The sequence below is a fragment of the Augochlora pura genome, chromosome 10 (assembly GCF_028453695.1).
Source record: "Augochlora pura isolate Apur16 chromosome 10, APUR_v2.2.1, whole genome shotgun sequence".
Taxonomy (NCBI): Eukaryota; Metazoa; Arthropoda; class Insecta; order Hymenoptera; family Halictidae; genus Augochlora; species Augochlora pura.
This window is the reverse complement of record NC_135781.1, coordinates 34147747-34173053: the sequence shown is the minus strand read 5'-3', so window position 1 is coordinate 34173053 and position 25307 is coordinate 34147747. Positions and strand designations below refer to the sequence as shown.

General features: G+C 42.9%; 2 protein-coding genes across 2 annotated transcripts in view; one reads left to right on the top strand and one right to left on the bottom strand.

Moving 5' to 3' along the window:
* Nucleotides 1-3350: 3350 nt before the first annotated feature.
* Nucleotides 3351-5321, top strand: LOC144475544 (glutamine amidotransferase-like class 1 domain-containing protein 3, mitochondrial). The gene is made up of 4 exons (XM_078191541.1): nucleotides 3351-3398; nucleotides 3656-3945; nucleotides 4476-4639; nucleotides 4725-5321. Exons 1-4 carry the CDS (start codon nucleotides 3351-3353, stop codon nucleotides 4934-4936), a joined length of 714 nt encoding a protein of 237 aa, XP_078047667.1. The 3' UTR covers nucleotides 4937-5321.
* A 952-nt stretch (nucleotides 5322-6273) lies between these two features.
* The window catches only part of LOC144476171 (uncharacterized), a 70565-nt gene continuing 51531 nt past the window's right edge, over nucleotides 6274-25307 (bottom strand). Inside the window, exons 3-4 of the mRNA XM_078192819.1 lie at nucleotides 15345-15382; nucleotides 6274-8978 (exon numbers count right to left, since the gene is read on the bottom strand). Coding sequence (XP_078048945.1) covers nucleotides 8034-8978; nucleotides 15345-15382 — 983 coding nt within the window. The 3' untranslated portion in view covers nucleotides 6274-8033. The remainder of the gene's footprint in view (nucleotides 8979-15344; nucleotides 15383-25307) is intronic.

Sequence of the window (25307 nt, the reverse complement as noted above, 5' to 3'; positions counted from 1 at the left end):
CCGCCCAGCCAACTCTCCGACGAACCCTCTCTCTCTCTGAAATCGGCCACATGCCATGCGTACAATCCACCTTCCGCCCGCGAACTCGTGATTTAGACTTTTCGGCTGACAGAGAACTCGCGAGAGACGCGGCCAGACGGATAGAGTTGGATGTCAGATAGAGACAAGGACTCGGAGCGACAGAGACGTAGAGAGACAGAGAGACAGAGATAGAGTTAGAGAAAGAGAGAGTGACAGAGACAGAGTTATAGATAGAGACAGAGACAGAGTTAGAGACAGAGAGAAAGACAGAGACAGAGACAAAGTTAGAGAAAGAGAGAAAGAGAGAAAGACAGAGGCAGAGTTAGAGAAAGAGACGGAGACAGAGACAGAGTTATAGATAGAGACAGAGACAGAGTTAGAGAACGACAGAGTTAGAGAAAGAAAGAAAGACAGAGACAGAGTTAGAGAAAGTGAAAGAGACAGAGACAGAGTTAGAGAAAGTGAAAGAGACAGAGACAGAGGGAAGTATAGACGAAGACGCGAAGGGCGAAGAGCGAAGGGCGCAGAGACGATGACGCCTTCGTACCGAAACGCGTGCCCTGACTGAGCATCACCACGCTGTCATTCGATAAAACGGCTCTAGCGCGGCTTCCACCCGCAGCCCCATCCGCCCCGATGTCACCGGGGATATTGCTACGAGCAAACGCCGTTCGCCGTATCTTCCTACAAGTTTGTTTCCGCTTCTGCCACCTGAATGAGGAAAACTTTCGTGACGGCTAAGAAATGGCAGTGACGATTATCTGCGGGACACGCGACCCTGCCGTCGGTGAAATATTAAATTGTCTCCCCGTCTGCTGTGGATCTTCCCGATGAAGTCATCCATCGGCGATGAATTCGTTTCTCTTGTTAACCCTTTGTTCTAGGATGTTCTTGAGATTCTCCTGACACCGTGGTGGAGATGGTTTGATCATCGTTGGTAGAGAGTTATTGTTAACTAAAGCACATATTAATTCAGATGGGGTTATAACTTTAAGGGATGACGTCAACCCTTATTACCTATTCTTATTTCACGCTTTAAATTAACAAACTCTCTTTTATTCACAGGTCTGCAAATGAAATAAATATATTTGCAATATCTCCGTGGAATAGAAAATGCACAAGCTTTGCTTTAAAGAGCGAACAAGGGTTGAAAGCACATCTATCTTTGGTTATCCAGGTTGAGGAAAGCGGCTATTGATTTATGTAATAAACGTATTTAAACGAGGATTCTGGTATCGCGATAACATGATCGAAGTACTATTTTAAAGTCGGTAATTCTGTACCGAATATTCTAAATCGATTTGTTACGTTCGAATCGCCAGTTTCATGGACGTTCGCCGATCCGGATAAAAGAAAAATGGCGAAAGGGAATAAGAGATAGAGCAGCCGGTTAGCGACGGTGACCCAATAAAAGTGTATTATTAATATTAAGATGCCGGCTGAAAGCAGAAGTCGACACTGGCCGGACCTATAGAAGTTGGTACGAATTCGCGCGACTGGCTGGAAACTCGCCGAAGGGCCGAAACCACCAGCACAGTGGAATTACTCGACGGGCGCCTCCCACGGGGCCGAACTTGTCCGCGACAATTTCAAACTTATTTTAACATTCATATAAGCCCCGGCGCCCTAGCCCGTGCAACACCGGTGAACCGTCGCCTAAGCATCCCTTTCCATGTGTAACCCGAGAACCGACTCCGCGCGTAAGTTGCTCCTCCTATATATGGGAAGGGCGTGCAGGCATAAGGGTGTAGCACGGGATTTACATAAGATTATACGCAAAGCCGTCCTGCATCTCATAGAAAAGGGGCCAACGAAGCGGCGCGCGAACGAAACGGCACTCGTGGGTCCGTTCGTCTTCGGTCGATAATTAGGATCGACCGAGATTCGGCGTTTCCCGATCCTCGAGCTAATTGAAATCACCGCTTCGCGGTTTCCAACTCGCTCGCAAGTTTTTCGCGTTTAAAATCGATTCTCTCGTGGATCCTAATCGCCTTTTGCGCTCGGGATAAATCATTTTACAGACTGTGCTTGCCATTTTGCATTTTATATTAATTCTTTACACTCTTTTTTGCACTTTAAATTAATAATATATAATTTCATTTCAATTTTATTTGTAATTTATATATAATTTATTATTTGTATTTAAAACACTTGACCGTGCATGAAAAATGCTTGGAGCATCGTTTATCGGTCAGTACAAGGGTCGTAACTCTTTCAAAATCGAATCACATAAATTTGAGCGGACTCTCAATTTCCCGAACGCGGTTGCGGGGTCTCATTGTATATTTCAATGAGCCGGGGAAGATTTATTAGCGCGTGCAAGCATCCTCTTTTTTTCACGGCGTTGTTAAATCCCTCCGCCGGTTCCCATTATGTGTTTCGTATTCATAGTCTGAGCGAAAATTGCTCCAAGAGCGGAGCAAAGTTTACGCGATGCCGTAAACTGTATTCAACCCACTTTTTTCGATCTCTATTTAAATATGGAATCCTTTCCATCTTTTTTACTTGTTATTAATATTTCTCGCGTTATCCTGACGGAATCGTGGCAACATTATCTCGGTGTAGCAATCGCACTTAAAATGGCTCCTAACTATGTGGTAGAACGACTTTACCGATCGAGCGAGTACCGCTTAAAGATAAATCGTGCGACAAGAAATTCTGAGAAAATTATGTTAACATTTAATAGAGAAAATCAATTACTCGATAGAAATTTTTCAAAAAAATATTTAGCATTCGTGGAATACTATTTCGAGTAGTATCTCATTTTTCCGATCATTGTTATCAACGAATAATAGAGAGCAACAATAAATTATCCTTTTTCATTTAAATATTAATATAATTTTTACATATGTATTTTATATTTGTTTTTGGACTTAAATACTGTATACAAGTACAATTATATATTACTTTAACGAATGAACAAACATTTGATAACATATAAATTACAATAATTGGAAGGATTAAAAAAAAATTAATAAATGGTAAAAGAATTGAATGTAGATTAATAAAATAATTTCAAATAAAATGTGAGCCCCTTCAGTTGATAAATCAGGTGTCTACCTATTTCTGACCGGTTCTGCCACCTGTGTCGACCAGAGCAAGCTTAAAACCCAGTTTTGCAAACTGCTGTACCTTCACTGTCAAAATGATAATTATGCAAAAAGATAAACAATTGACAAATATAAATTTGCAATACGGACGAGAGCTTCGTTTAAAATTATTTGTCAAATGCAGTTCCGGGCAAAAGCTAAATTCTCGACACTAACATACTTCAAACCACGAGCACAACTGCATTATGCTACGTAATCGTTTTATAAACTTATTAAAACATGATTGTCCTGCGTTCGTACCCGCGTTACAGTCCAACTTTAGTACAAGTAACGTGATTAATAAAGAAAAATCCTGTGGACCGATTCCCGTGGCTGTGGTGAGTACGCAGCTATATTATCGGCATTAATTATAATATAATAAAATGTAATAAATTTATAACCTGCTTGTTCTCCTTGTCAGCAGCAAATATTTATTAATGACAGAAAATGTAGGTGACGGAAATGCGGTGACGGAAAACTGTTATTTAATAGCAATGGATGTTAACAATTGTTTAAAGTTTTAATATTAAATATTTGGACCGCAGGTTGTATGCGGTTGCGGTTATCTAGACGGTACCGAAATTTCCGAAGCAATCTCGGCGGTGATACATTTGTCCCAGAAGAACCTGAAGCCGATTTTCTATGCTCCGGATGTAGATATTTGCGAGGTTATAGATCATTCTACCAAAGAATTAGATTCGGAAAGTACGCCCAGAAATGGATTCGTCGAAGCCGCCAGATTGGCTAGATCGGACATCAAACCTTTGTGCAAATGCGAATCTTGCAGACACGGCGGTCTTGTCATTCCCGGAGGCTTTGGTGCTGCTAAACTACTGTTAGTATAAATTAACCTATCAGATTAGGCGTCGATCTTTATGCGTTTACCTCGAATGCAAACTTTTGACTACTTGAAAATTAATTTAATAATTTTACTAATTAAAAATGAGTATTAATTTTATTATCAGATTGCGAATTTTATATTTATGTGATAAAAATAGATAGATAAAATTTAGAAGAGTAGAAAAATTGGAAATCCCTCAGAATATCGTTATATTATTTTATTTTACTAGATTTTTGTATTTACTATCTTTAATAATTTCTTGATTGTTTAGCAATTTATCAGCATTATTTCGTTGAAAATTAAATAAAATCGCAAAGGAATTAATGAGAGCACAGTCATAACTGGGATCAATATTTAAGGACCAGTCTCTTAATTTATATTATTTATAAGTACACTCTAATGCAAAGGAATTTAAAGAAAAGAATTTTTCTATACAATAGAAGGGTTAAAAGAGACTCCAGAATCACGACGTTGAACAGCAGTGCATATATCATTATTTTCACACGTCGTATACTCTTTCTCAGGAGCGACTTTGCAAAGAAAGGCGCCGATTGCACGGTGCATCCAGATCTAGAAAAAGTGATCGAGGATTTCTCCTGCGACAAGAAACCGATCGGGGCGATTTGTATGGCGAGCGTTCTCGTCGCGAGAGTGTTGCAAGGGGTTAAAATCACGCTCGGCAAAAAGTGTAAGCAACCACCGAGCAATAATTCTCTTTAATAAATGAATCTTTCGTACGATTTGCATTAACAGTTAACAATTTGTTTAACCAGCGCCGCCAGAAGAGTGGCCGTACGCGGACGCCATCGAGAAAGCAAAGTGCATGGGTGCCAAAGTGGAATTGAAAGACGTGCGGGGTGTCACCCGTGACAAAAAGAACAACGTCTTCAGCACCCCGGCCTGGATGTACAAATGCGCTACCTACGAAGACATTCACTGCGGCATTGGAAAGTTAATCGGCATGATGAAAAAAAGCATTTATTAGAATATCCGCGCCATGGCCGGGGATCGCGGCGGGGTCGTTACGCGTTCGCAGAATATCGGCGCAGCCCGCGATCATTAATATCGCATTCCATCTATTTACATGGAATCTAGTTATCCGAACAGTTTCGACTCCCGTTCCCCCTCTCCACCAAGCTCCATTACGAATAATGGAATTCGTGTAATTTGTAGCCGATTCAAATCTGGGAAGAGAATCGATTAGAAACGTCGATGGAGAGGCGAACGGGATCGCAGGTATTTCTACTTTCGACGAAAACTATTAACGCAGCTATTAACGCTCTGTTCGCGCGTATTTATACGGAGAAACATTTTTCGAAAATATTCGCAATCTATCGGTGACGATCGTTTTATATTTATGTGTCAGTCTAGTCGGCGTTTTGTAAGATTTTATTTCTTGGAAATATAGTCAATGTTTCTTGTAATTTATTTGGGATATGTATTACTTACCTGCGCTATGCGCTGCGTTGTTTTGTGATCGTAGGTAAAGATCGTTCGGTGGTTTATGGAAAAATAACTTTATTTCGATAGTCAAACTGTGCTCCCCGCAGCGGAGGCGCAATCTGCGAAGAATGCCTTTGCACGTAACCTATACTCGAAACGCTTAAACTAACCAACAACAATTGTAACAACAATAGCCCCGGCACTCAAACGAAGAGATCGTTCTCTCTCTCCCTCTCTATTTCTCTCTCTATAGTCTGATCGGAATTGTTACCTCGGAGTGTTTCGAAAAAGGAAGAACACATTATATTCGTGCAGTAGTCTGTGAATATACATAATATGTTTAATTTACATGAATAATATGAACAGTGCTGCTAAACGTTGAAGCCGATGAGAACGATATTTAATTGACAGTCTTGATGAATTTCGAGGAGGAATTGGATCGATCTTACGTTGTTTACAGCCTTACCAACTAGAGACGGGAACGAGGTCCGCGAAAAAGGGGGTGTACGCGTATGCTCGTCGGACGTGTGGGTTGGAACTGTTAGGCCGGTTCCGCTTTAGTTAAAACACTAAAGGTAAACGCGAGAGGCAGAGGCGACAGTAATTTATTTACAACGTCGACACGCTAATGGCGGCGCTCCGCGAAATTTTCTCCGAGCAGTGGCGAATTGTTTGATCGGCACCAATTACGCGCTCGCTTATATTATAACTATACCGCACTTCATTCTGAACGCCGGAACCACATCGAAATGAGAAATTCCAAAATTTCTAATTTCCAGTTACTTATTTCCAGGTGAATAGATTTTTTTCTGAACAGATTTTACCACGAATAATTTAGTCTTTTTATTCGTATAAAATAATATAGAGCAATTAGTTTTAGGATCTCGCAGTTCCAGCGTTGACAAAATTGAAAGCTAAATAACAAATTACTTAATGCACTTATTTGTTATATTCTTAACACTTCAGCTACCGTCGTCCGCTTCTCGCAATTAATAGGATGCAATGAATTATCCATTTTTGCTTTGAATTTAATTTCAAAGAAATATCTTAAATAGAAATTTAAAAAATTAAATATACAAGAAATAATTAATTATATCGAAAATGAATGAATTTTCATTTAGAGGAACATTCGACGGTTAGTAAGCCTTTTCTTCATCGGCAAAGAATGGAACGATTTTCCTTTGAATAATAATCGCAGAAAAGGTGACGAAATTATTCTTATCGTACGCAATAATTTATCAGAACGCTGGCGAATGATTTTGATTTATGGTAATGACCGATTTTTAAAAGATCGAGAAATCTGTGATTCCGCGGCGATCCGTTAAACTGACATAACCTGACATAAATTTGACATAACCTGACAATAGACGGTAGGTAAAGTGTTAACACCAGGAAATACAAGATTCATCTTCGTATCCCGGCGTGTCCCGCGAAGTTTGTTTCCGCTCCGAGAGGATTCGCCGTTACCGCGGGACGAGTAACGCGGCGCCCTTTAGCGGCGCGCGACGCCGCTCGGAGCTCCGTATCGTCGCGCACGAAACGATCACGTTAACGAGGAATCGCGTGGCGGCACGGCGTGTGCGCGCAGGCCTGCGAGACGGAGATTAACGTTAGTTTACACTTGTGAGTCACTGCGCGTCTGGCCAAGAACTCGCTCTAGCATAACGAGAGTGCACACACGCGATGCTATTCCGATCAATTTGAAATGTGTCCCTGAAATACATATATTGATTAACGAGTTTCTCATAATCTTCCGACATCGGGGGGCCGGGGCGACGACGTTCAAATCCGATAATTAATCGATCGGTAACGATCCTGAACTTTTCCCCACCCTCTGACTAGGAATTTCGATCCGGAGTAATTGATCGTTCTGAATCTTTCGCGCGATCGCTTTGCTCCAATTACAGCGTTCTGTCCACTGTCGATAAAATAATGCAGTTATCGTACCTGGCGATCCTTGTAAAATACGACCGTATCTTTTATTGGAATTTCGCTGGCTTTTAGAGTCGACGACGATCGATAGCAGCCCGAGAATAATCCGAGAGCGTTTGGAATTCAAGTTGATTATTCTTATCTTGTTCAATGCTCTCTATTAAGTCTCACAAGAGAAATAAAAAAGAGCGTCCAATATCCCTCCCTACAATTAACAATCTCCCTACAAGAGGATACTCTCCTTAGAATTAATAATTGCCTTGAACTAATAATCGCGAATCCCATCGCCAAAATAAATACCAATTATAAAATACCTGTTAACCAATAAGACCGCGATTCTCAATTAAAATGACCCTCCCAGAACCCGATTTCCCTGCTCCGCGAGCTCCGATACCGCTTTGATAACCGCATTGAAAAACAAGTTCCTACCGCGGCGCCAATTCCAAGACGCGGAATGATCCAGAACGATCTGCTCGGTCGAACCCAGCTCGAAGGATTGTCGGCGCTCGCAGCCCGGAGGACAGGTATATATGTCCGCGAATACGTGAACGTCCGATCCGTCGTTGCCCTGCGACATCAGGACACGACGCGACGCGACGCTTTCCATAGTTCGATTCTGATCATGTGGCCAGATTCCGCGTGTGGGAGAAATCCCGAGGTCCGCGCGTCCACGCTCAGCACGCGACGCGAGTTCCGGCGATGGACGTTCAACTGAGCGCCAGCAACGGCTCCACGCTCATGCGAGACCTCCTCGACTTGTCGTCCTCGTACTGCTTCATCTTCATCAGCTTCCACTTGCCCTTGCTCTGCTTTTTCCTCGGCACCTCCGTCGTGGTGGTCGCCTCGAGGCTCGCCTGGCTCTCCTCCTCGAGCATCTTCAGCGTCTCGATGATGTTCCTCGGCTCCGAGATGCGACCGGTCTCGCTGCCGTTCTTGTTCGCGTAGACCACCGACAAGTGGGAGAAGCTGGACTTGGGGGGCGCTGTGATGTCGGCAAAGTCGCGGAAGTTCGCGAAGAAGTCGCCGCCGCGAATCGGCTGAGGCTTCGGGTTCCTGTAATAGTTGGCCCGGCCGCGGTAGTACGGATTGTAGGCGGCGTCGTCGGCGGGGTACTCGTCGTTCTCCTTTTCCTCCGGGTAGTAGGTGCCGCCTCGGATCACGCCGAAGTTCCCGGAGCCGAGAAGAGGATGCTGAGCGTCCTTCGCGGTCGTCGACGCGGGCTGGTATCCGCTGCGATCTCGTTGGAAGTAGCCTAGGAATCTGTTGGGTCTGTACCGCTGCTCCGAGAAGGACAGCCTGTGATTGGCGAACAGCTCGGCGAACGAGGGGAAGAAGTTCTGGCTCTCCGTTTCCAGGCTCTTGTTCTCCGGATCGGACGCCTCCTCCGTCTGGCCGGCATCCGCCGTGTTCTCCGCGTTCTGGTCCGACATACTCTTCGCGGTAGCGGTAGCGGTAGCGGTCGCAGGTTTCTCCTTGTTTTCGACCATCTCCGCAGGTGTATCCGGCGATGCTTTCTCCTGGCTTTCTATTTGCTTCCTTTCGTTTTCTTCGCCTTTATTTTCGTGGCCCGTGGCGTCCGGCTCCATGTATATGTCCGAATCGTCGCCGTCGTCGTATTCCTCGTCGGCGCTCGATGCGGCTGCTACCGAGTCCTGGAACAGAGACGAGTCGACGGATTAGGAATCGTTGCTCGCGAATTATGCTTGTTTCGTCTCAACGGAATAATAATTTAATCAAACAGTATACACTTCGAAGATAATTTTCTCTTAACACTCGCTGTTTAAGCAGGTGAAATATTCCTTCCTTCGCGCAGCCATCTATTAGCAGTAGCAATTCGAATTGCCGAACCAATAATGATCGCAATTTGTATGGTCTAACAATTTTTTAGAATTTATCGCGCGCTTATGTTCCTTGGGATTATGATAACAAGCGAACCGCGTATCGTTATACAAGGTGATAATTACGCGTATCAATTTTAATAGACCAGAACTAAATAAAAATGTCCGCTTTCAGCGGCGCTAATAAATTGGAATTAACGTAACAATATTCATAAATTTGCTCCTCGATGTATATATACACCGCCGCCGTGCATTTTATTGATCTATTTGCGCTATAAACGCACGAAATCCGCAGTCCGCCAATAAATCTCCTTACAAATAGAGCATCAGGCCGGAGATATTAAAGCGGGCTGGCTTAACTGGACCACGATCTCTGCGCACGACATAATAATAATAATTAACTCGGATAGATAAAGTTCTAGCTCGCGGCCGGCGGTGTGAAAATTCTTATATAATCGTAAATCCTGCGGATCCGACTGTGAATAGACCGAAACGAGACCGTCCGCGCCGTTTTATCGGTGGCATCGGGATTGCGAAGGTTAAACAATGGCGGGCTTTCTAGACCGAACGGATTGCTCTTCATTTTGTAACTTACGGGTCGGCGAGCAATTCCTTTTTTTTTTCTCGTTATTTTCTACGTTACCGTTTCTGTGTTTCGGTTTCGCCATTTCGACTTTCTCGGGGGGGTCTCCTGATGGTCACAATTTTGAAATAGTTCTGCAAGATGTTGGATTCCCTGGACGGGTTCGTTTCGAAACGGAGTCTGCGACACGCTCGTTCCCAATTTGAAATGTTAGGTCAACCGGACGGACGAGCGATTTCCATTTATTTGGTCCGACGCGATTCTCGGACACGGCTGCACGATATTTCTCTTGCGACAAATGTACACGCAAGGTACACGCAAACTGTGTAAATCCTGCGGCTTCCAAAATACGCACTAGGCAAGAAATTGTTTGATACAAAAGCTGCGTTGTTCAAAGAGGGGGAGGGTGTAGTACATTTATTTCTTTTATCAGAATCCGGTATAAAAATTCTGCTAACCGAACTCGGCTGCACCGAGACCGTTCATTGTTCTAAAAGGCTTGTTAAACGACAAGCGGCGATAGAATAATGCGCGTGGACGTTCCTTTCGCGGAGCTCATTGACTGATCGCATAAAAGGCTAGGGGGTCTCTGCCTAGTAGGACAACTTCGCCGTGTCCTCGCCTTGACATTTAAGACATCTTCGTGTCGACGACCGGCTGCGAAACTCGTTATATGACTTCTATCATGCATATGACGTGTACAAGAGAGGCTGCTGCGCCTGTATCTATGCGGTGCAGTATTACGCGTGCACCGTTATCTGCTTAAGGAACGCGCACGTGCAGACGAGTGCCGCGCCGAGCGCGTCAATGTTAATACGAGGGAATAAACGGTCGATTCGGTTGCGACATAACGGCAACACGCCTAGCATTGTTACAAATATGCCAGGTCGACGTGGCGCGAGCCAACCGCTACTCGTCGCCAACTATTTTATTGTTTTATAATCATTTACTGCAGACAGCTGTGTTTGCTCCATTTATTCAACATCCTCGCTGCTACCGCCGATAACTTTATTTTAATTTTAAAAAATGTTTTGTAAACGCCTTATGCTTTGACAAGATAGCCGACATAATTTCAAAATTATTACATTATTTTTATAAATAATATAATATACTCAAATTGTCTCGAAGATGGAACAAAGTTTGCATAATATTTCCAGCATCAGCATTAAATATACAAGACGCTACCCCCGACGAAATTTGTGTTGCAAATTACAAGTTACAAATTGCAAGTGGAACAGAGAGCGTCTCGCAATGAAACGTGCGCGTGCTGTTGCGTATTCGTTTCGTTCCTACAATCGTTCGTAGCCGCGCGCTTTTTCAACCCACCCGAGAGTAACGACAGATTCGTATTGGGCGCTCGATTATTGCTTATTTAGAGGGAGGCGGAGTATGCGGTGTTCTACGATTGTATGGTAATTTCCACGTTGCGCGCGTGTAATGGTAGGTTGCGATAAGAATTCTTGCCTGCGATTCTGCGTCGGATTACACGTTCTGTATATAAATGCTTTACGACACTGCTAATCATTTTAAATTCGGTAACTCTGTGCGCGGCGATCTAAAAATAATCGCCGCGGGTTCGACGGGCGTCTAATCGACAGGTTCTGCGGTTTGAAACGAGTCCAAGATCATCGTGCTCCGATTATTCTTTGTCAAAATATAGCTAGGTGAAATTGATACCTTTTTAGGTATAGATATCGACGTTGATCTTTTTTAATATATTTCTTTTTAGAATGTTATATGATATGTCTGCCAAATTATAGTAACCAGAGATTTATTTAATTTTACTGCAAATAGCCAAGTGGTTGATTTAAAAAATTGCCTCTCAGTTTTCTGTATTATGTATTGGTTTTTGGTTATAACTATGTTGCGATAATTTTCTCAGGAATCTAAAAATTATTAAAATTAGAGGAACCATTTTATATGCGATTTAGTACAGGATGTACCACTTTCCGTTACTATAATGTCCAATTACAGCTAATATTGATAGTTTAAAATATAATTATCTAAACGATTTTATCTAAACAATTTTATCGCCCATATTTTTAACACTAATAATAGCCCGAAGGTCTTGTACCATGTCTTGTACCTTGTCCATCATTCTCCCGAACAGATAAAATCCGGTCCCGGCGTACATTTCGCGCGAATCGCGGACTTTTGCACCGCCGATAGCGGCAGACGTCTTTCTATAGGCAAGACAGGCGACGTTGGCATCAATTTACGAGTGGAAACGAAAATTTATGCGCCATCGTGTACTGTTACGCGCGGCGACGATACCGCAGGGAAGAGCGCAGGAAAAGTAACACTGGCGAGAGTTCCAACTCTACGACTTACGGATGTAGAAACGGTTATAAATCAATGAGGCGCATAACATTTTCCGGCAAACGGACGTCGGATTAATGTATTCGTGTGTTCTCCGGCGAATGACCTATGGGAGAGTGTGTTACCGGGAGGGGGGGGGAGAGAGATCCGCGGTGGCGAACAGAACGTCTTCTGCTCTGCTAAATGAACGTGATGGATGAATCGTTACGCCGTGTAATAAGAGACCGAGAGAGCACGACTCGGTTTCAACGCGTTCTGACCGTGATCCACGATAGCGGAAAATGTCGCCGTAAATTATTCGCCGGGTCGTCCATCGTCGATTTCAATTGCCTGCGCTTTTCGCCGCTACGGCGAAAATTTCTTCTGGCGATTATGCTCGAATGGAAATCGCGCGATGCTCGGATCAATATCTGCCGTCACGATCGCGACGCGTAATTTGCGGGAAATAGAAATTACGAACTCGCTGAGATCATAACGAGTTGGAAAGTATAATTTTCTTATATTTTTCGCGACGCTAGTTTTCTATAGGTACCATTATACAGGGTGTACCAAATTTATTGATTTCGGGGCTATATTGACTTCCGGGAAACGAGGGATTCCTCAGGTCATTTTAAGTAACCTTTTCCTCTGCTAAAATGCAATCCGCGACTTCGTTAACGAGTTATTAATTAAAAAAACTTGCTAAAAAAAATTGTATATACCCAAACTGTGAAAGAGCAGCAAAAATCTTCCTTTCAGCTTTCGAACGAATATCCTTGCCCTGTTAGACACCTTCGCCCTGCTACTATAGTTAAATGTAACGCGGGGTGAAAGGTCGCGAAACAATTAACTCGCTGCGCTCGTAAAACGGCCCGAGGGTATTTATGATTTTCAATCGGTGCCGATTTTTCGCCCGATCATCGTGGAAAGGCAATGAAGTAAGAAGTGAAAGGGTCGTCGCCGGCTCGAACGAGATCAAAATCACGACAAATCTCTCGGCGATGTTCCGCGAGCGTAATGCCGGGACGCGAGAAGATGGATCATGCCACCGGCCGGACTCGCGAGAAGGAAAGAAAAGGAGCTGTTATTAGCGCGCGATTACAGAACGCAAATTAATCTTGCTGCGCGCGGTGCTCGCGCAAGCCGCGTGGAACGCGCCGATGATTATTATATTAACTCAACATTTGTATGCAGGGAATCCAATTAGCCGACGCGCGCGGCGCGCTATCCTCCCCCCTCCCCCCCTGCCCGCCCGTATAAATTATATCTGTATTAAGGGCAATCAGTCTGCCGACCTGCGAGATATCTAGGGTACGGGAATACTGGCCGGACAGCGGGCACAGCGAGCGAAATAATAATGCCGCGAGAAACGTCCGTGGCTTTATTACAAACGACGGACGCGCGAAAGTATCGGAGTGAATCCTCGCGGGCAAAGTGTCCCAAGAACTCTTCAAATTATCGTGGGATATCGACCTATTCTATGGATGCATCCAGTCCCGGCGCGCATTCAGACCATCGTCCCACCGTAACAATGATTGATAGCCGGCTAATCAATTTTTCGAGTCGCAAAAAATGCGCGGGTCTCGTCCGACAATTAGATTAGTGCAATGTCGTTTGTAAACCGTAATGGCTTTGAATATTATTCAATAATAATCTGTCGATTGCTAGTCTCAAATTGAACTCGAGTTAACACGTATGCTAAATTGGAATCGTGGACTGTTAATTAATTCCACGGTGCTAAAAACGCGTATAACCTTTTTTGGTAGAGCATAAAATTAAGTCAGACATCGTTACGTATTTCTTTTAATTCGAATAACATTGTTCCTAAATTCTGCGAAATCTCTCATTCGTCTTCCATCGTGACGCAACGCTCGTTTTATATGTAAAATTATGATTACAAGATAAGTGGACAAATTAAAGCTGAGAAAGAAAGCGAATGAAAATTGCGGTTGTTGGAATGTCCGGGGTCATCGGTAGTTTATAATTCTATTTGACATCATTGGCTGCTGATGCTGTATCTTCTTCTTCGAGTTGCAACGCGAACATGTCGACCGGGTCGTCGGAGCTTTACGCGGACGCGTTAATAACGTTTTAATCCTGTCGTGCCTAATGATAATTACACGCGCGATGGTCCCGGGCATTACGTCGCGCGCGCGTTACTTCATCATCCGCCAAAACGATTCTTTCAATGCCGATTTTTCTCCGGGCACCGTCGAGACGCCGAGCCCGCGCGCGGCTCCTCCGCTCTTACCTCGCTGTGACAGGAAACCATTACGCCGGAATAACCGAAACCGTGTCTGCCGCGTTACATAAAGAGTTAATGAGCTCGTTTTTTAATAGACGTTATTATCTTCTTTCATAATGAGCGTCTCCTTAAACAGGACGAAAGAAAAAAGGTCGATGCACCGGGCCGACGGGGACAATAAACAATCTAATCGCGCCGCGGGACACGAAACGGTTCCAAGAAAGCGATTCCCTCTTAGCACTGACCGTGTACTTGCGATTTTAATGACGACCGGGTCGCCGGTATTTTATATGAAATGCAATTGTTTTAGCTGGGCTCGTCAAACTGGAGACAATGCGATTTTTCAATGCAATGCAGGAAGAGCGAATAAAATTCTCTGCGATCGGGAATAATTCTGAGAACCTTCGAAAACCATTTTATAAAAATTTATAAACCTCTTAAATCGTTTTTCATAATTTTTCACAAGATTGAGCTAAAAGTTTTTAAATCATATTAATCTTTAATTTATATTAACGATAATATCGTGATATCCTTAAGTTCTTAATAAAATCATAAAATCGTTAAATGCGAATGATAAAAAAGGTTACGAGATTGTACCACTTGATACAATTTCTTGCTTTATTCGCTACGAGTAAAATTGTTTACGCTAATCGATAAGCCGAAACTAAAATATTAATTGCATCGTTACGGAGAAATAGCTTCCGACAAAGATACTATAAATTGTTAAAAATAATGCAGAGAATGTAGGATTTAAATGGCTGCGTTCGCTAAAAAAAAAAATCGCTTTTACGATCGCAGGGTAATAAACTGTTCTCCTACGATATATCCATACAATAATGATAACAACAATGCTGCGCGTCGTAACAATCCCTCTCGCCGCTTTAGCACCGTGGCGATTGTAAACACACTTTACAATTTGGCCTACTGAAAATAATAACACAGTGTCCTGTTCCTCGTTATAAATCATGCACTGGACAGTCTCGTTGCGAGGTTGGACGTTTAAGATCGGCACGCCATCGTTCGTGTACGCTTTTATTCATTTTGCTCGGCTTACCTCGTGTTGGACAGCATCCGCCGGCACCGGAGCACCGTCTGAAACAACAGACGGATCTATTTAGTCGAAATCCGCTATGGAAATAATCGAGCTTCGGCAAAGCTTAATAATCCAAAACATTTATGTATATACAGTACCTACTGAAAATAAATCGTTTTTATCGCAACTTTTGGTTGACTTAAACGTTGCATACAGCTGACTCGAAACACTATAAAAATTGGAAGCTGTTGTTATCTTTTTTATTTTACCTTGAGTGATCACCGTATTAAATAAATTTGCAGCGATTTATTTCACGTGCGCGTAATTCTATAACAACTGCGCGAGCCCGCAATCCAGATAACCAGCCTCGATTATGCCCGGCATCGACCCAGCGCAATTGCTCACGCTTTATTATTGTACGCAATACTATGAATTGCTCGGGTATTACCTCACCGTTCATCCGACGCAAAACGATGCTTCGCGAGCAAAAAGGGGAAAAAAAGTACGCAAGCGTGGGAAGAGATAAGAAAACTATTAAAAGCCTGAGTCGCGTGATTCTTCGTGGAATTCGCGGGAACGAAGGATCATCTGTTAATTAAGAAATTTATGATGTCCGCGTCATATATTCTAATGATCCGTTGTTTATTGAGCAAGAGACAAACGGTAATTTGCGGAGTAATGGTAACTCGATGCTCGAATGTACGTGAAACGCAAACGAAATGACCGCGGTTCGTTGAGCAAGCAATAGAGCGAGTGTTTTCAGGATAATGTTTGGCTCGAGGATTTTTACCGGTAAAAATATTTTAATTAGAATCGGCTGGGATCCGAGTGATTAGGCCGGCCGCTAATTACGAAACCTGCGACGTCCGACGTAACGCGGTATAGTCCGAGCTATCGTCGCTGATGTTTATTATGAGAGGAGAGCTTGGAAAGCATTCGTAGGCGACGATATCGGAGCGAAGCATTGTTGGGAAAAGATTCGACGTTTTTACTCCGGGGCGCATCGATCCTTTCGGGACGACGTGCATTAATTAACGTAATCTATCAGACCAGAAAGACGGCGCTTCTATCGGAGCTGTCAGAAGAGAAAGTCAATTACCGCGATGACAGGCATGGAACGTTTAGCGGCGACATCTCCGTAAGATCTTTGAGGAGCGTGTCTGAAAGTTAAAGCGGCCGCGCGATCGCCCCTTGGCACCGCCGCTGTCAAGCGCTGTTTCGGAGACAAGGTATTCAGAGGTCTCTGAATACCTCGGAGACCTCTGAACTCCTCTTGCGATTCCTTCTCACGAGTCGCCGCTTTTTAGAACGGCGATCCGCGAGCTACGAAATTCAAGGCGAATCATTTGCGCCTCGCGGTCGGTCTAATTAGCTGAAGCTTTCACGCGGTGACGGAATATAGCTGGATACACGATAAGAACGACTCTGGATAATCGCTTTTTGTTCGGTCGCATCGACGCGCTACGTTCACTGTGATCTTTCCCGGATTGTCCTTCTTTTGGCTTTGGATGCTGCGAAAAATGCGTTTAGAAAGGAACGCTCGCCGTTCGAATTTATTATTCAACTCTCGGATGTTAGACGTCTCCTAGAACCTCGCAATCGCGTGAATAGATTCTAATTTGTAATTCAATTTTTATTTCGCAGATTATATTTTCAAATGCAATTAATTCTGCTTCTATCTTTTGCAGAAAATTTGGCGTCCATTTAAAAATTATAAACAATGTACGATGACGTATTAGACCGTCGATTTTTATGCAGAATAAATTGCCTGTTGTAATAGTGAAAGGTAAAAGGTTTGCACAGTTTACTCAGTTAATTTTAAATACACTTAGCTATAAATTAATTTCGTACAGGAATCTTTCCAATTCTAATTTTGTAACGTCGACCTTTTAAGATTGTCCTTTAAGAAAAAGACACGTGTCTTTAGAAAATACCAAGTATAGCATTTCAAGGTTTTTCCACGGCAAGTGTATCAGCGGTTCGACCGCGTCGATATCCTCCGCCGCTTTCGAAAGATGCGTCGCAGCTGTTACAAAGAACGTCCGCGCAAGAGAACAATCAACGATGTCGAAAGCTGTGTATTCTGTCCCCGTATCGTATACTTGAGTAATAAGGCACTGGTGACGCGTTACCTCCTCGGCTATGCGCAAGTGCTCTCTTCTTCTTTCACGGTGGGACAGTAGTCGCCGTCGTCGTCGTCGTTCAATGATACCTTCCGAAGTCAACAACAATGAGGATCATCCTAATGGAAACGCGCGCGCCTCGCTCTCAACATTGTTTACGCCATTGTTCCTCTGAATAACCGGAGATGAGGTTTTATTGTTGTCCCCGGCCACGGTTTACGGCAACAAAAAAAATTACCGACGACTTAATAAGACGCCTACCACCACCCACGTGGAAAGTTGCGCGTCATTCGGGGATCACTGGCATTAAGGCATTCTTGGTTAATCGGAGGGAAAAGGATTTCTTGTGCATTTTTATTATAACACAATATTATATATATAGAGATTTTAACCCATTGCATTCGAATGGTGACTCCGAGGCACCACTAAAATTCTTCTATCGTGTCTCAAGATATTTTTTATACCAACAAAGCTTAGATTTAAAAAATTGTTAAGGAGCGAAACTGTTGGGAGGAGTCACAAGAATCAATTTCGTATGCATAAGAGTGCATTTTGTTGCATAGAATGGAAATACTATGAAACAGAAAAATTATTTCAGATTTACATTTAAAATTGCTTCGAGGGCAAAGGGTTAACACCGTTGATACCGTAATAATTCGCACCGTTGAGAAACGTGCGACAGTGTTTCTCCTTCGAATGCATTTTTGGCAAGTCGAAGACATTGAGCGCTAATTGCGCTGGCCAGGAAACGTTGAGACACGGTTTATACGTTTCGAAACAGCGACAAGATAAAAACACGGCACCGAAACGAAATGAAATAGCATTAAGGAAGCGAAGTCGCGGTTCGAAGATAGACGCGCGACTCCGCCGTGCCGGATATGGAAGCAACAAAGGTAGCTTTCCACTTAATATGTAAATCGGAGGTGTATTAATTAAACCAGGCGACAAGAGAGCATTATCCCTGAATGGCGATTTTAAACGGTCGGCCGTGGCTGGCCGTTCACCGGCCTGATAAAATATATCGGCGGAGTATCGCTCGCGAACGAGAAGGTCCCGCAAACATCTCGTTAGAGCCGCGAGCAACGCGCGCGCGCGGCGTTATAGGTGGACGTGAATGTCTGCGGTTTCCACGGTATTTTTCGAAAAGATCTGAAAGTAGGAAGCGCCTAATCCCTCGATTTCAATCGTCGACGCACAAATTTTCCCTCCCCATCCCCTCTACGTTGGATCGCGCACGTAATATCAGCCGAGTGTACCTTTCCCATTGCGACCCAGGGCGAAAAAAGGAAACGCGCGAGAGAGTTTCGTATTTCGAACGATGGTAATCACTTCCTCGTCGGTGTGCTGAAAACGCTCATAAGAATCCGGTTTGATTTGCGATTTGATTATGTCGTTCGCGGGACTATTACAATTTCAAAGCAGCGCCCGGACCCCGTCTATCCGCCAACGGGAACCGACAGTTTGTCTCTCCGTGATGTACCGGCGGGCTTGCGCACGCCTTTATCCGATTACATTCTGTCCCCGCGTACAACAAATTTCTACACGACTATCTTTTACGCGACTTGTTGCCTCGACTTTGCTACTCGTTCTCATCGATTTTCAATTCTCTCGCGACTTGCTCCCAGTGAGCACCGGACGTCTTAAACGTGTCCACTTTACGCCCAGTTCGAGTCTTAAAACCAACGTCTTTAAGATGTCTTAGAAACATGCTCACGCTATCTTGGCTTCATCTTACATCGGAGGCTGACACAGTTTAGCTTCCTTTTTAGCCAGAATGCAAAAATGTTCGCACTATTAATTAATATTAATCAATATGAATATTATTTTTTTTAAATCGAATTAATATTGAATTCTTCTGTTATAAAAGTCAATAAGTACTAATTAACGCAGGGTGAAAATAGTCGTAGGGCAAGGAATTTTGGCTCGAGAACAACTGGAACTCTAACAAGTCGTGTCCATCTCGTAAAACGATTCGATCGAACTCAGAATTCGTTCAGGATCTGGGTGCAGCGTTTCCGCAACGGTGGCGCAATAAATTGGGCGCCATATAAGTGGGCAGCCCGGCCGTGGTTTTCCACGAATAAACGTTAATGAGACGAGCACCCCACGGCGGCAACATCCCGAATCCACGATTTCGCAAAGGTAATTTAGTCGGGAACGGGTTGCATCTCGAGTGACGAACGCGGTGTGTTCGAGGAACTAAGGTTCGCAGGCGCGAGACCACCTCGTTAATTCCAATCATCGTGATCGCAAAGTTCGTGCGGTACTACCATACCCAGGTATCAGAAATCAGCGACACATCGACGGAGCGGAGAGAGGGGCGAGCGTAATTGAAAGTGTACACCGACGATGGAAGAGACCCCGCATAACCGCGGCGATAATATGCATTTATTCACCGAAACGTGGGCGCCGCCGACGCCGCCGCCGCGCCATTTAATTGAATACGATTTCATTAATCTTTCGGGCAGGTAGCGAGGATCTTGTCACTGTGAATCAATGTGTATCAGAGCACTTCTCGTTTCTGTTACGTACGCGCCGACTTCGTGGGGTTCGGTTGCTTAGGATCACTCGGCCGCGTTCATAAATTATGCGAGATCAATTATTCGCTGTTTGTAGCTCGTGATTTATGCTGCTTCCAGTAGCCACGAAATTTAATTATTTAGAAATATATATATATATATATATATATATATATATATATCAATAAATTAAGTAATTTAATTATTCGATTATAATATCAATAGATAATTGTACAGTAAAATCCTTTTCTTAACAATGTTTCAAACACAGCAAAAAACAAATACTGTCATCTATTTAAAATGAAATGCATTTGCCAGAAAACCAATCTTCCAATTAATAACCGTAATTTTTGTAATATTATTCGGTTGCTAATAGGAGATTCGCATGTACAAATTGTTTTAATCAGATTTTTCGAAAAATCGCGGCGTTACAATCGGCAATTTTAGAAAGCGTGCAAAGTGAACACTGTTGCAATCAACGGTTGTACAATGCATTCAAAGTAACGCAGAAATGAAAGAAACACGAACAATGGCAATGCAAAAGTTTCTGGCTGGATAGAAATTTTCCTTGCAACAATGAGTCCTTTGACGCGGCACTTTCACGTAATAAAAGCAGCCACTTGTTTGTCGCCCTGTTTCCTTTTTCTTATTTTATCTTACGGCGATCTAAATTAATTAGAACATTTCGCATGCCACTTTGTATTGTACAGAGTGGAAATTCTGTCGTCCTGGGAACTTTTCTAAGCAATTGTATATTAATAATTATTTTTTTATGCTTCTCTGAAATATAAGACAGATTTTGATTCGAGATGCGATTCGCTAAACAAAAGGATCGTTGCAAGAGTAATTTTTTTCTTTTGTGTTTTTTATTAGGAGGAATGCAAAATCATAGTCGGATCAAATAAAACGGTATATAGGTCATTTTATATAATGTACAGAATTGTCTAATGGAACAGCATTCCTCGACATTGGGCCGTATAAAATGTTTAATGACATGATTGCTACCTTGTGCCAAGCGTAGAAAATCCTTGATTGGTAAGAGGAGTAAATAAATGCTATCCCATATTGTTTTATATTATTTCGGTTCATGCGGATACATATGTGAAAGTTTTAATAGGAGGAGAGCCATGCTCTACTTAGCGAATTTTTTTTCTATCACAAAAAAAGTCAGATAACGAATACAATTTTATACGTCGCTAAAAAGCTATAAATTGACCTTTGCCAATCGGGATATATTATAAATGACATTAATCAATTTCGTTTGCTTTTTTGTTTCGCATAAAATGGCTGAGAAACTCGACCAGTTCTATTAACAATTTCCACGCCTATTCGAAACAGTCACGCGTCAATCGCTGACACAATTTTGTTAACAAACCGGAAAATTTAGTCCCGTTACAATGTAGAAAATGAAATAAGCTCGGTCGGAATCCGCGACACGTAAGAGGATTACAAAAGTAATTGCGATAATAAATCTTGCTTTTTTCCCACCGTGATATTATTAAACAAGTTGTCCTGATTTTATGCGTCTTTTATGGACACTGGATGCGGCAGTTAACGTGTTAACGCGCCGAACGTCATGCAGATTTTACATGACGCTCCCAGGAGGCTACAATAAAACGGCCATTAGTCACTTTCTGTAATATATCATGCCATAATAATGCACATATTTAATTATCGCGCGGCGCGCTCCTTATTTCACAAGATCGTTTAGTAACAAACGCAATAATTTTTATCCGACAACGATCGCTCGATCTCAATCATTTTAACACGTTCGTCGCCGCGTCACCCAATTTCTGACCAATTTTGAACATTTATTTTTATTGCAATATATTCGAGCAAAATGAATTCGACCATGATTTTAATGTTCTATCAAAAATAACGTTCTATCAATAGGAAGAAGCACCGATTATAGTAGCTGCCGAATAAATCGTAGGTCGAGGGGTTAAGAAGAAAAGCAGCAACTGAAAATGTGAGCAGGTCGCGTCGATAAACGGAGGCGATATGATCGCCGCCGGGTTTAGCGAAGAGCGCGCATACAATTGACCTTACGCGATAGAGGAGATATTTCTCTCGGATCGAGGTGAACAATGTTGACCGCGAATCGCGGAAAGCCGAAGGCGCATCGATGCGCAACACCGCCAACCGGGGGCCCGGCTCGGTATCATGGGAATTACTCGCGAGAGAGAACGTGGGAGTCTGCGGCCACACCTTCGCCGCATCGAAAAGGACGTTTCGCGTTCTGCGGGCAAGCGCCGAGGAAAAAGCGAAACAGAGAGAAAGGTAAGAGATGAGAGAGCGAGAGGAAGAGAGTGAGAGAGAGAGAGAGAGAGGAAGAGAGGGAGGGTGGGAGGGAGGATCTCGTCCCTCGAAAATATTTCTCGAGAGTGAAAGCATCCGGCTTGGCATAGCATCGCTGCTGCTGCAGTGCGCGCCGTTTCGAACCGTTCCGAGCTGTTTCGCGAGTCGCTTCGGGTAGATCCCTGACTTAAGGAGATACCCGGCTAACCCGAACACTCGGTTATCTCTTGAAACAATTCAACCGCAGATCTTAGATCCTTGTTTGCCGGGTCTGGGACTCTCGAAGCCAGAAGATTAGAGCAATGTCTAAATTTAAAGCGATATCAATCTTCTAAATCTATTATCCTTATTTTCTTATAATTTATCAATTTTCAGTAGACTGGATTCCTTTTACTAGCCATTTAATATAACGCTATTTAATTTAATTTAATAACATTATTTTAAAAAGAATAGAAATAGAAGTTACTTAATTACTTTCAGTGAATAATTCAGTGAATAATTCACTCAATAATTCAATCAATAATAATACAACCATTCTATTTCAAACTTATTGAAATTATTAATGGTAGAAAATGTGACGATGGAAAAGGCAGTGAATTTTTATTTAGCATAACATTTTATAGTATTTACACTTGTACGATACCCGGGCGTTCGACGACTGCCCAGGTAAAGGTACCAGCCGTAGCTTCTGGTTCCGCGTATCGTCGGCCGCGCGGCGTGCCACACGAGGTAGCGGTCGTCTCCTAGGGATCGTGACGACTTAAACTTTCGTTTAATTTATCATGGCGTGCGCGAGGGTCCAATCAGGAACTTTCACTCGAAGGGAAAAATCCCGGCGATCGGGTACTTCGGCTCTTTCACTCGCCGCTTCTTCTCTCTATCGTTCGTCCGTCCGTTCGCTTTCATCCGGAAACATTTTCGAACGTTATTAACGATCTTTGGTGAATCCGACGATAGAGAATGCCGGAGTCTGAATATCATCATTTAGACCAGAAGAGGCATTAATTGAGCCGTTTCCAATGGTAATGATCAAAAGATTCGCATTGCTCGGTGGTTAAGGATTGGCTCAAGGATTTTATACAATTGTTAGATAAATGAGGGGATCGAATGAAAAATAGCGAGGATGTTTAGACACGGTAGGAACAAATGCGTTCCTTGAAGTGCATATAATTGGTACGATAAATTGTGTCACAGTGTTACAAAAAATATTTCAGTGATGCAATTTTTAATGTTATATCCTATTGTGTTAATTTTATAATCAAACTTTCGCGAAAGCACTTGCGAATTATCAAAAATTACGAGATCTGAAATACGTTGTTCCTATCACGATTGATTGCAACGTCGAGATGCATTAATATCTGATCAAACATTTTTATATAGTAACACAAGTTAAACGATAAACGGAGCACTCTGTTAAAGCTTAGAAAGCGGATCGCTGGTAACAGAAATGAAGTTATTACTCGATTCATGTTAGCGATTCGATAAATGTACAGAAGCTGGCCATTCGAGCAATATTACATCGCAGTTTGGCCCGGAAAAGTAGCCGAGAGAACCGACGCATATGGGCCACTTTGCAGCGACTTTCCACTTTAGCCGACACATCGATTGTTCCAGCCATCGAACCGGCCAATTTCAATGACAGCGAAATCACGCGCGGCGAAAATATGAAATTCTTCTGTCGCGAAAGCAGCCGAGGATTGACTCGCGCGCTAAAAGGCGAACCGTGGGGGAAGAATTATTTCCGTAGATAGAGCTAATCGATAGCTTTCGATCGGATAATAACGAAACGGTTCGATAGTTTAATAGATTTCCCCATAAACCAAGGGAAACCAAAGAACTGTAGCCGGCTCGTTGTTTTACAATAATAATAATAATAATAATAATCGTGGAGGATCGCGCGCGGGTCATACTTTCTAATTACCCGGCGACTTTCACGATAGAATCGAATTTGAAGGTATGGTAAAATCGAGTGAACCGTGTCGGCGTTTGAGCGGCCCATAACTCCCGATGGCCAACGGGATAACATCGCTCGTTATCTACGATCGGATGCGCCGCGGCTTCCGTGCCCCCCCTGAACACAGAAAAAGAGCGGATCGACGGCCGTCGGGTAAACTGCGTCTGCGCGCGAGAGAGACGCGATCAAGATTTGCCGGTTCTCGCGAATTGATTTGCCGGTAAATAAATCGGGGCACCGAATTGCGGAAACCGCTCGCTTGTCTGCGCACGATATGTTTAAGACGCCGTCCGCGAGTAATCTTATGGACTTCTTAATTAATACCCTCTCCCGGTCGTCGTTGGAAAAATATTTAACTGTCAAAACGTTTGTAAAACTGCCTGGCATTTCCGTTTGTTAGTTTCTTCCTTCGATCACCGGGCAATCACCGTCGATTATGGTTTAGGCCGTTTCCTATTTAGGCGAAAGATTTAATTGGAATTGGCCAGATAAATTTCAATTAAACGCGGCTCGTTTATTCGTTTATTATTCGTTTCCTACGTAAATCGGAAAGTTTCAGCTGAAGCGGTCTCGCCGACGTTACGGCCGAAATAAACGTCGATCTTCCGTAACAGAAAAAAGAACTATCAATTTCTGCTAGTTAGCTGGCTTTTTTTCAAATAAGAGCAAGTCAATTCGTAATTATATCACCGCGAAAAGAAAGCAAGTTGACGGAGATCGAAGAAATCTTTCTAAACTGCGTTCCAAGTAAATAATGTTCGATGATTGGAGGAAATTGTTTCTTTTATCGTTCTTTAATTTTATCGACTCAGTCGACTGTGCTACAAAAATATAAAGCATTGTTTTGTGAAATAAAAATATTCGTTCGTTACGAAATTATAGCAAAAGTAACTGCAATTATCGTTTCAACTATACGATAATTATAAATTCATTATTATCGCAATAACTTTATTATTATAAGCCTGACGTAAAAATCGAGACGTCGACGAGGTTGAATAAATTATTTTCAATTTTAACAAAGTACGTCGAATATTTCCTTCGTGCGATATTAATACGTCGAACTCAATTTGGTGGCAAGGATCGTAACGAA